Source organism: Phocoena phocoena, chromosome 9 (assembly GCF_963924675.1).
Source record: "Phocoena phocoena chromosome 9, mPhoPho1.1, whole genome shotgun sequence".
Taxonomy (NCBI): Eukaryota; Metazoa; Chordata; class Mammalia; order Artiodactyla; family Phocoenidae; genus Phocoena; species Phocoena phocoena.
In genome coordinates, this window is record NC_089227.1 from 88,284,067 (window position 1) to 88,295,488 (window position 11,422).

Here is an 11,422-nt window from a genome sequence, read left to right on the forward strand (position 1 = left end):
GAAGAGGAAGTCAGAAACAAAGGCCCTGGGTGCCTGGGGAGCTGCTGATTGACGTGGCTCAGGCAGTCTCCTCTGAGAAGCCCCAGGAATCTTTTTGCATTAAGCTTAATATATATATATTTTTTTAGCCTGAGTGTAACAGGCTTGAAATAGGAGAAGTAAGAGGGAGCGTTTACACAAAGGCACCCCAACTCCCAACCTGGACCATGGAGGCAAGTCAAATCTCATTTCCCACTGCACAATGGTGTAAATCCGGATTCCAGTCCTGGAAATCCATCCTACACCCCGAAATACCTAAATGCATTAAAAATGGAAATACAAAAAAAAAAAAAATGGAGATACAGGCTTTTACAAACATTTGTTAATATGTAAAACTGTTTAAACTATGTTCCTGTTGGGAATTTTTCCCATCCCGTGGGCTGCGCCGGTTAAAACTTACCGTACCAATCTAATACCGTGGACTAAACACACTCTTTATACCTGGTAAATCTTTCTGTCTCTGCCAAAGGAGTCACTGATAAATCTTTATTCTCATCAGCCACCTACTGCAGACTGAACATGTGTCCCCCCAAAATTCGTATGTTGAAACCTAACCCCCAACGAGACAGTATTTGTAAGTGGGGCCTTTGAGAGGTGATTAGATCGGTGCCCTTAAAAAAGAGGCCCCAGAGAGTTCCTGGTCCCTTCCACCATGTGAGGACACAGCAAAAAGTTGAGCCCTTACCACACTCCGAATCGGCCAGTGCCTTGATTTTGGACTTGCCGTCAGAACTGAGAGGAAGAAGTCTCTGTTGTTGACAAGCCACCCAGTCCACGGTAATTTGCTGTAGCAGTCTGCATGGCCTGACGCTGCCCTCCCCCTCAGTCTGTTCCACATCCTGCCCCCTCTCACCACGCTTTGTTTTTCCACGCGCAGGACAAGTGTGGGAGTGGTCAGGCAGACCCTCCAGCCAGCTCTGGGAAAGGTGAGGGGCTGCACCTCTCAAGGGGTCCCTCCAGAAATTGATCTCCAGGGCCACCACTGGCCACCACTCCCTGCACTGCCCACACCATAGGCAGCCCTGGCAGGGTGCACACTGCAGGACACCACTCTGTGTTCTGGCCCTGTGCTCCTAGGCACTTCAGGATGGAAATGGCTGTCTTGTTCCGTATTTGGCAAATTTACAAATATAAAGGCATAGTATGCAGATTACTGTTTGAGAGGCCAATTTGGAGAAGTCCTTCTGATTAAAAACTTAGTGAAAAGATTTTTCCAAAAAGATGACGAAGGTACATCCTATATATATCGATACTATATACTATGGAGGGACTAGAGAAGGCAAGTTTCCTGTAGATCAATTTGGCAAAATGCAGTAAAATCACTAAAAAATATTGCTACCCTTGACCCAGTGATTGCAGTTTTAGATATTAATCCTAAGGAAAAATCAGATTCAGCAAAGTCTCAGGCCAAAGGTCATTCAGTTATGATATTTCCCGCCCTCAAAGCTGCCAGGTGGGCCCTTCCTCCTGACCTCAACCCAGAGAGGCAGCTGAGGACTTAGCCCCTGGAGCCTGCCTGGAGGTTACCCCAGATGTCTTGGTTTTGGTTTGGCTGTCTTGAAGGGAGTTTGCCACAGGTTTTCATGGAATTCCAGAAGGGAGAGCAGGAGCTTGAGAATAAACTGGGAGGGAGACAGGGAGAAATGGACACTCACAGCATGACTTCCTGCAGGTACCCAGGAAGGCGCCCTGCGAAGCACAGGAGAAGATGCCCGTCCTAAGGTCAAGGTGGAGTAACCAACTGCTCTTCCTGGGAATCATGACACTCACAGTCACAGTGATCTTCCTGCTGTTCTTTGCTCTCCTCTGGAAGGCCGGCAACCTTATCGACTTGCCCAATCTCAGAATTGGGTTCTACAACTTCTGTCTTTGGAACGAGGGCACTGGAGCCCTACAGTGTCACCAGTTCCCTGAGCTGGAGGTCCTGGGGGTGCCTCGAGTTGGCCTGGCCCTGGCCAGGCTTGGCGTGTACGGGGCCCTGGTCCTCACCCTCTTCGTGCCCCTGCCTCTCCTCCTGGCCTGGTGCAACAGTAACGAGGGAGAGTGGCAGCTGGCCGTGGGCTTCCTGGCCACGTCCTCCATGCTGCTGGCCAGCGGCCTGGGCCTCTTCCTCACCTACACATGGAAGTGGCTCCGGCTCTCCCTCCTGGGGCCTGGGTTTCTAGCTCTGGGTGTTGCCCAGGGCTTACTCATCCTCTTGCTTATGGCCACAGTCGTGTTTCCTCAGAGGGCAAAGGACAAGAACTTGACAGCTGCTAGCTCTGTCTAAAGGCTTACGTGATTGCAAGGGTTCTGTTTGAACTATGCTCAGAGAAGCTGCCAGAGAATTCACGGGCTGCTGTGTCTTCTCAGCCATCCTGTTTCATAGCTAATGCTGATCTCAAGACTAGCAGACGGGACCCACCGCGGAGGGGGTAGGGCACCCGACGTCAAGGACAGGCAGCAAGGGCGGCCAGGGCTCCCTCGGCCACTTAGTGTAGGGTTGTGCGTCCTTTGGGACTTTTAAGGTTCCCAAGGTCACCCTAAAACCACACAGCTCATTGTCACAAGAATTCCTGCTTTAACTAACTGATCTGAGCAAGCCATTCTTACTTTATCCTCAGAACAATGGGGAGGTAAGGCTTCCTGTCACGGGGCCAGATTTCCAGTACAAGTTGCCAAATGCCAGACTGGAACCCAGTGAGGGTTTACGAAGAAACACCTCAGGGTCCCTGGGGGCCCTGCCTGGCAAGCTCCCCATCTCCATCCAAGGCGGGTAGAACGCGATGAGCCCCTCACCTCCGACAACGCTCCCAAAGGCCCAGGAATAATCTGAGGGGTTCACCGAAGACAGAACACATGGGCACAAAGAGCAGCCTTGGTGGCTTTGAAGGTTCCCCTGAAAAGGCTCCCGGCTCCCTGAAGGCTCCCTGAAGCCCGACAGAGCAGGGGATCAACGGGCAGATCCCGCCCAGCACGTGACCTGGGAGTTCAGGAGCCGAAGACACCGGGTCCCTGGTCAGGAGAGGAAGGTGAACAGGACTGAACGGTTCCACATCCACGTGAATGCTGCATCCCTTCACCCCTCACCCGGGGCCCAGAAAGGATACAAGCACAACTCATGCACTGGGGAACTTTGTATATTTTTCAGCACCTATATATTGAAAACCTGTACAGCACGTGATTGCCTCATCCTATGCCTGTCAAAAGCCACATTGAATACAGAAGCAGAAACACGGACTCTAGTGTGATGTCTTGTCCTTGGTGTCTCCTTTGGGTTCCTGTCCCACTCTTGCTTTCCGACTGTCCAGGGACCAAGGCCGAGGCCACCAAGTGGAAGAAAGGTGGCAGCTCGGGGGGAGGAGGTCTGATTGGTCGGAGGCTTCCTAATCTGTACGCTGAGCCTCAGGCTCCTGGACGGAGCCCAGCACTGTGGCAGGATGTCTGGTTCAGGGCTGGACGAGCAAGGGCTCACAGACTGATCGACCGCCTCGTGATGAAGGCTATTTTTAAAATAGGTTTCCTCCTTAGGGAGGCCAAACAGTAGGAATTCCAGTGTACTTAGCAGCCATACTTGTTTTTCTTTAAACATTATTAAGTTGACTCTTTGGTTCCAGTAAATTGACCACCACAACCTCATCTCCCTGGAACCAGGTAGCTGAACACAACAGACTGTGGGGATCCCAGACCCTCTGAGCGAGGAGAGAGCGCAGTGCAGGGAGGATCTCTAACGGGAGCTCATTCTGATTCCTCACTTCCCAAGGTGTCTGCACAGCCCAGAGAGGCGCAAAGCTGGGAGCAGAAGCCGTGACAGTCTGAGGGCAGCGCCCAGGCCAAGAGGGAAACCCCGCTTCCTTCAGCCACTCTGGGCAGAAAGTTCTGGAAGTTTGTCCCTTAGCTGAAAAATATCTCTCTGACGTATTTTAGCGCATCCTGGTCCTCCCCGAGTTCTCTGCTGCAGGCCGAGTCAGAAGCTGCAGGCCCCGGAGGAGGGCCGTCTTCCCCACAGTCCTCATCCTCGCTGTCCTCGCTTCTGCTCCCGCGGGGACTCGGGGACGGCGGCGCTGAGCTGGCCGGGGACTGCTCTGGCTTATCAGCGCCTGCCAGAGGCAGCTGTTCCAACGGCTTTTCCTGTTTTCGGCCCTGCTGAGTAGAAGCAGTGGCAGGCAAAACAGACGGGGGTTTACTCCCTAACGTGCTGGTTTATCTGTCGGTGACGCAGAACATGCCCAGAAGCAACTGTCAAGCCAGCACAGGACGAGTCAGGCCCTGCCCCCAAATCACAGGTGGCCCCTCCCTCCCTTCACCCGACCCCTCCCCTCCCCGCCACCCCTTCTCAGATGGTGCAGGAGTAGAGACCAGCTTGGGAAAGCAGGGGCAGGGGCCTGAGGAATAGCGCCACAGGAAAGAAAACTAGAATAAATGTACGTGGAAAGGCAGGGTGACAGAATGCAAGGAGCACAGGAGACGAACCCCGAGTGCGGGCCTTAGCCTCTCCCTTACTGGCACCAAATCACTTATTGGAACTAATAATAATATCTATCAGCAGGTTATTGCAAGGAATAAATGCGATAGGAATATATAAAAGTCCCTGAGCAACTATCAAGTACTATCAAGTACAACTCTAAAGTGGGACAGTTATCATTCGCTTCCGGAAGCCAAGACACTCAGCAGCGTGGTGCTCCGTATGGCGCTCAGAAGTCACCTCGCCCGACTGAGACCCTCCAGAGAACATGAGCAGTTAACAACTTCTGTCCCGTCCCCACGCCACCAGCACAGAGTCACCCAAACAGAGAGAGCTGCCCTCCCTCGCACAGCTGCGCCCTCCCAGATCTCCAGCCCCAAGCGGGTGCCCACCAACCAGGGAGCGGGCTGCGGATGAGCGGGCTCCTGGCCACCCCAGCAGGCAGGGCTCCTGTTTTATTAGCATGAACCAGGCCCTGGTCTAGTTTCTGCCCACCAAGAGTTTCTGGTCGTAAGAAAAGACACAGCTGACTTTACCTCAATCAGGATCCCCAGAGCAACGTCTACGATTTCAGCTTCATTCATGCAGTACACAGTCCTCATGGCAGGAAGTCTGAAAGAAAAGCACAAAGCTAGAGATGGCACCAGGAGGAGAGAATGAGAGCAAGAGCTGCGTCTCAGGGCCTGCCCACCAGGGGTGAGAGCAGCAGCTTCCCCAGGGCACCAACGTGGCTTCTGCATCCTTGTAACCAGTGACTGGCACAGGGGGTTCTCGGGGCAACAGTGTGGGGCATCCCAGCCTCCACCAGCTCCCCTGAGGATCTGGAAACAGGGCACGATGGCCGGCTTCTGAGAGTCAAACTCACACACACGGTGGATACGAGCAGATCAAACAAGCCAAGACACAACCCACCCCATTCCCACTGCAGTGCATGAACACAGTAAAGGAGGGCTGCACAGACCAGAAATCACGGCTGGCCAATGAAGAAAACTTAGAAAGGGAAGGGCAGAGAGGGACAGTGAGCGCCTGGGACCACGAGGGGAGAGGGCAGGGACATCCCCTCCGTGGCAGCCCAGAAACCCCCGCCATTACCACCATTCAACTAACCCACCCCACGGCCTCTGATCTCAGGCCGGCACAGTAACCTATAGCTTGTCCACCTGTCCCTGAAGATCTACCCGCAGGGAGCCTGGACCACCTCGTCACTCATCTTGCCCAGCGGATGGTCACAATTTCTGTGGCAAGAGAAGAGACTGGCAATTTGGACAACTGGCGTCTGAGAGCTTGGCTGGTGTGTGTGACCCGAGATGGGGAGCCGCTATCCGGGAGCTGACAAGTGAGGGTCTGGCGGTGGAGATTCACCAAGAGAGGCAGAAGCCGGTGCCAGTCTGGGAGGGCACAGCTCACTTCCTGTGCACCCCCCGAGAGCTGATGAGAGGTCTGTGGACTGAAACACCCCACCTCACCGTTCTGCCAACACGGGAAGAGTGGGCCCCGGCAACTGTGATGCCCCAAATCCCTCCCCTTGTCCTAATTCCCCAGGAGGACCAGAAGCTGCCCCACCTTGCTGCAGCCACTGGCACCGTGGCTGTTCTCCTCTTGGGGGTCTTCACCTGCACCGTCCTCTTTTCAGCCACCTGGGCTGTCATCCATGCGGGAAGCACCCTTTTTTTATTCTCAGATTTTAAGTCTTCCATCTCCCTAGTCTCTCATTAAGAGGAACCAGGGCCCAAGCTTAATGACTTCAGGACAGCAAATCTCACTCTCTCATCACACCAGGAATTATAGGTCTGTTTGTCCTGAATGGGAGTCCAGCTTTAATTCCTACAAAGAAGAACAAAGACCAGTGAATTCTAATAAGCGAGAATACTCCCAGGCGTCAGCCGAAATTACTGGTCAGGGCAGGGCCCAAGAGATGCAGATGTGCTGTTCACAGGGCATGAAGGGGCAGGCGAGGGGCTCAGGGAGAAGCAGCCCTCCACGCAGGGCCCAGGGACCCCACCGGCAGCCAGGCCCAACGCCTCCAGGAGCCTCTGCACTGAGCCATTCCACACGGGAGGAGGGGCATGAACACCCTCCCAGGAGGAAAGAGGGAGGGAGGTGCCCCTGCTCCTCTCCACCGCAGAGGCTCACGGTCCCCAGGGTGTCCAGACTACCCTACCCTTAAGACACCTCTCCAAGATCTCTCCCCTGTTTCTCCCAACCACAGACTTCTCATTCCCTCTTCTGGGAGCGGTTATAAGAAATTCCAAGGCCATTTTGATTCACAATGAGGTTTCACCGGCCAACACCCACTCCCTTACACCAAAGATACTTCTGACCCGTCAGATTTCAGCCAGCAGTAGGGTCAGGAATCCAGAAGCTGGGGCGCCGGGCTGGGGGGAGTGTCTCACCTTACCGGGCCTCTCCCCACCGCACTGGATTCCACCTCAGCCCCTCCTCCTAAAGCGCAGCCCCGACCCTGTGACTCAAAGGGTGCAGGGCTCCACCCTCCACTTAGCAGTTAACCCTGAAGGCAGCTGCGGGCGCCTTCTGCCTAAATTCAAACGGTGCTAATACTCATTCCCACATCTAACGAGCACCGCTAACCGCCCGGCACAAACAGCGCGGCGGTCGGTGCATACACTGATTTGACCGTGAGATAGATATTCTGAAGCGTATTTAACAGATAAGGAACTGAGACTGAGCAGTATGCACAAAGTCACAAAAAAGTTTGAAATGGCGGGCCGGGACACGCACCCGGGTCCTCCAGACTCCGCCGGCTGGGGGTGGGTGAGGGCCTGGGACGCCCCGGCGCGGCCCCGCGGGCGCGTGCCCAGCCCAGAGCTCCCGATTCTCAGCCGCCGCAGCCCTCGGGGACCCCGCGCCGTCCTGGCGCGACCAGACCGGTGCCGACCTGCAGGAGGAAGGCGAGGGGGGACGCGCGACAACCACGCGGAGCCTCACCGGCAACAGCACCGCCCGCGTCCCCGGCGCTCCTCCAGCAGGGTTTCCTGCCTCCGGGCCCGCGCCCCCTTCTTGGCTTCCGGGGCGGGTCCGGGAGTCTGATTCTGGGCGGTAGTACGGAACTCGGAGCCCGGCTGGCCGGGCTCCGACCCCGCGCGCACCGTGACCCTTCCCCCGGCTCGGCCGCGTCCCCGCACTTCCGGCTTCCGGCTGCCCGCGGGCGCGGAGGCCCGGGCGCGCCCCCTGTCGGCAGATCGCGTTGTCTGCGCCCTTGGCTGTGGAGCCCTGACTCCCTAGCTGATGGGAGACGCCGGCCCCGCTGTCCCGGGTCCTGACAGTCTCTCCTTGACCACATCCAGGTCGGGCTCCTCTCTGAACTCTTCTCAGCTAGGCCCTGACTTCTGGACTTCCGTGTGCATCTCCAAATTGTCCATTTTTAGCAAGAATACTGCTAAGTTGATCTAACCAAAGTCCACCCATCCCCCGCATCTGATCCTCACCCGCCACCATCTTCCAGGTGGTGTCTAATCACCCGGCCGCCCTCAGCAAAAATCCTGTTAGGTCAATTTAGCCAGAATCCCCTCTTACTCCTATGTTTCCTGTTAATAATCATCCATCCACCGACCCCCCCCCCCCCCGCCACTTTTCCTTGTATTGGGAGTTGAGCCCAACTTCGCCCCCACTGCAAAACCCTACTGAGTAGCCCCCTCGAATAAAGTTTGTCTTACTTGTCTTTAACAAGTGTCATAAATAATTTTTAACAATATTTTTTCTTTAACAGTCCCCAAACGTGGCTCCATTTGAGGCTTGCTGGATAGACTCTGTTAAAGTGTCAATTCCCAGCCCTCGCCCCCACCAGAAATTAGGGGGAGGGGATCTGCATTTTTGAAAGCTCTGCTGGGGAAGGGCAGAGGCGCAGTGCTCCCTGCTGGAGGCGTGCACTCCCAGGCAAGGGGGGTGCAAGGTGAGCCCCCCACCCCCCGCTGCAGGAAGGGAAATTAAAGATTCTGTTTACATTTCAAATTGGCCAGAGGTGTTCTGTGAACAGGGCTGCTCCACGAGGCTGCCCAGATGTCCTCACTGCTTTGCTTTTAGCCTGATGCTGAGCACTGCAGTTTACACCTGGAGTTAGCATCTAGTTTAACTTAGAATCACACAGGTTGAAGTAGCTTAAAAGACAGACAAAAAAAAAAACCCAGGTGGCACACATCACTAAAAACACAAGGACAAGTGCAGATGGTGAAACTTCTACCACATTTTGAGGCAAAAGGATGATCAGAACCAACCATCTACCCCCCAAAATGCAAAATTATCAAGACAGCCATTTGAAATGTGACTTACAACAAATCAGCTAATAATAGAATAATTACTCTCCATATGCTACAGGTGCAGGATAGGGGAGTGTGATCCAGAGTTTGGAGAATCCAGAGCCAGGAGTTCTCACTTCCAACTGTGTGTGCCTTTGGTTTCTGCAAAGCATTTTCACCCCATACTAATCCTCAATCCTAGGGAAGTAGGCTGGTACAGGAAAGTTTAAATCAATCAAGGCTTAAGGAGTAAATCAGTGATTTCAAGTCACAAAACCAACCTGCTGTGCATTGGGGTAATTTAGCTGCGGGCTGAACCTGGGCTCTGCCTCCAGCCTCTTCAGGAGGCCAACCCTTCCAGGCAGGATTTGCTTCTCCTCTGATTCCCTAAAGGTTCCAAAATCACTGACCTCTAGGGTCCTCTGCTCCCACGGTCTGTGAGCCAGGACAAATCCAAGTCTGATGGGTGGAAATGCATCATTTTGTTTTAATAAAGGAACAGAGAACACTTGCCATTATGAGAACCACTCCCTCCACCTTTTTCTCAAAAACCTTCTCCCATAGCCAGCCGAAAAATGGGGTCTGAGGAGCAGGAAACCCAACTGCATAAAAAACTTTGTGTGAAAGGCCAAATAGGGATGAGAAACCCCAGCTGTGGGATTTGAATGGGTGGGAATCAGCTCCTGAAGCATTTTGAATGCTGAGTTCAGGGAGTCTGAGGTCTTGGAGCAGAAGCAGGCAAGCGCACACAGGTCCCAAGGACTAGGCGAATGCACCTCACCATTCTCGCACAGCCCAGCCCAGAGCCAGGCTACACCTGCGCAGGCTTGGGGGCCTGAGGCTGGACTGGCTTGATGGTTTTCATCTAGTTGCCCTTGCCCAAGCTAGTGGAGGAGTCTTGCTGGCATTCTCGGGTAGATGTCAAGCAGGTATTGTGAAGATGCGAATTTTTTTTTTTTTTGGCTACGTTGGCTCTTCATTGCTGCACTCTTCGTTGTGGTGCGCGGGCTTCTCATTGTGGTGGCTTCTCCTGTCGCGAAGCACGGGCTGTAGGTGCGCAGGCTTCAGTAGTTGTGGCTCGCAGGCTCTAGAGCGCAGGCTCAGTAGTTGTGGTGCACGGGCTTAGTTGCTCCGCGGCATGTGCGATCTTCCTAGAGGTCACGACAAGGGCTCGAACCAGTGTCCCTGGCATTGGCAGGCAGATTCTTAACCACTGAGCCACCAGGGGAGTCCCTGAATTTAAGTTTTTGTTTTTGTTTTTTTTGCAGTACGCAGGTCTCTCACTGTTGTGGCCTCTCCCGTTGCAGAGCAGAGGCTCCGGACACGCAGGCTCAGCGGCCATGGCTCACGGGCCCAGCCGCTCCACGGCATGCGGGATCTTCCCGGACCAGGGCACGAACCCGCGTCCCCTGCATCGGCAGGCGGACTCTCAACCACTGCGCCACCAGGGAAGCCCTGAATTTAAGTTTTGACATGCGTTATTGGAGGATGAGAGCTCATCTTGGAGGGGTGAGGAAGTGGGACAGGGAGGAACACCAGGATGAATGCATGCTGACAAGCACTCAGTATGGGGTGGAGGTCAGAGAGAGATAGGCCAGGAGGGGACAGGGTGGCCCCCTGCACATATCGTACTTGCTAATTTCAAAAGGTCAGAGGTTAATGGTGTTTTGGTTTTGTGCTTTTAGGCAGCTTCAAAGTGATGTGGAAGCCCCACCTCAATCCCTCCTGGTGGAGCCTCAGTCACATTAGCTATGAGCCAAGCTCAAAACAAGAGGGAGACAGGTATCCAACCCAGAGCATAAAGGAAATGAGAGAAGAGACAGCTCTTCAACTGTTTTCTACAAACCTTAAAGACATTTCAGCAAACTGTGGAGACCGTATTGAGAGGAGAGAATGGGCAGTAAGACAGAAACTTCGAGATGGAGAGAGGAAAAGCTAAACAATGAATTCTCTCACTCAAATGAAACACATGACCACTTTTTAAATGTCCTACAGAATCACTGGGAGAGATCAATAAGGTTGCTCATTCAATGCAGATGATGGGAAAAATTATAAATGGAAAAGTCTTGAGTTTGTTCATCTGAAGGAGGATTACCAGGTGGAAATGGGTAACAATGTGTAAGTAACTACTTATCACTAAGTCTCTGGTGTTATCTCATAATTGAGCCACATAAACACCTCCCTGCTTTCCTCCCAACTCCCAGCAGATCAGAGCCAAAGCTTTAGTACCAATCTCTTCATGATTTTCCAAAAGTAGGTAACTGGGAGCACTCCCACACCAGACCTGCACCCCGGATCTGGGCTGGAGCCTCTGCAACAACTATTCTGAGCAGCTTGGTGACAAACTGCCCCTGTCAAGTGTCAGAGCCCCAGGTCCAGGCCTGGAATCCCACCGCCTCAGGTGGAAATGCAAGTGGGAGAACGGAGTCATTTTCCTGTTCCTCTCCACCCTGTGAGGGCATCTGCCTCTTCAAGGTCCCACCCCAGCCAGGGAGCAAAGGGCCGGGCTGTGGACACACGCGGATGGTGTGAACCCTAGGTTCCAGGCCGGCACCTGGCCGACTTGCTCCTGTCCTCTGGCCACTCACCAGCAGAGGGCGCTGGAGGCCGGCTTTGTTCAAACTTAGGGAAGTGACGTTGAAAGAATGGGAGGAACCACAATCACCCAGATGGAGAGGGGCAGATG

General features: G+C 53.9%; 2 protein-coding genes across 2 annotated transcripts; one reads left to right on the forward strand and one right to left on the reverse strand.

Annotated features, from left to right (window-relative positions):
- Positions 1–1,771: 1,771 nt before the first annotated feature.
- Positions 1,772–2,308, forward strand: TMEM140 (transmembrane protein 140). The gene has a single exon (XM_065884374.1). It carries the CDS (start codon positions 1,799–1,801, stop codon positions 2,306–2,308), a length of 510 nt encoding a protein of 169 aa, XP_065740446.1. The 5' UTR covers positions 1,772–1,798.
- Positions 2,309–3,912: 1,604 nt separating this feature from the next.
- On the reverse strand, positions 3,913–6,180 carry CYREN (cell cycle regulator of NHEJ). Its single transcript, XM_065884312.1, has 3 exons — positions 6,047–6,180; positions 5,020–5,095; positions 3,913–4,161 (listed from the first exon to the last, which is right to left on the reverse strand). The coding sequence occupies exons 1-3, from the start codon at positions 6,178–6,180 to the stop codon at positions 3,913–3,915; spliced, it is 459 nt and encodes a 152-aa protein (XP_065740384.1).
- Positions 6,181–11,422: the final 5,242 nt, after the last annotated feature.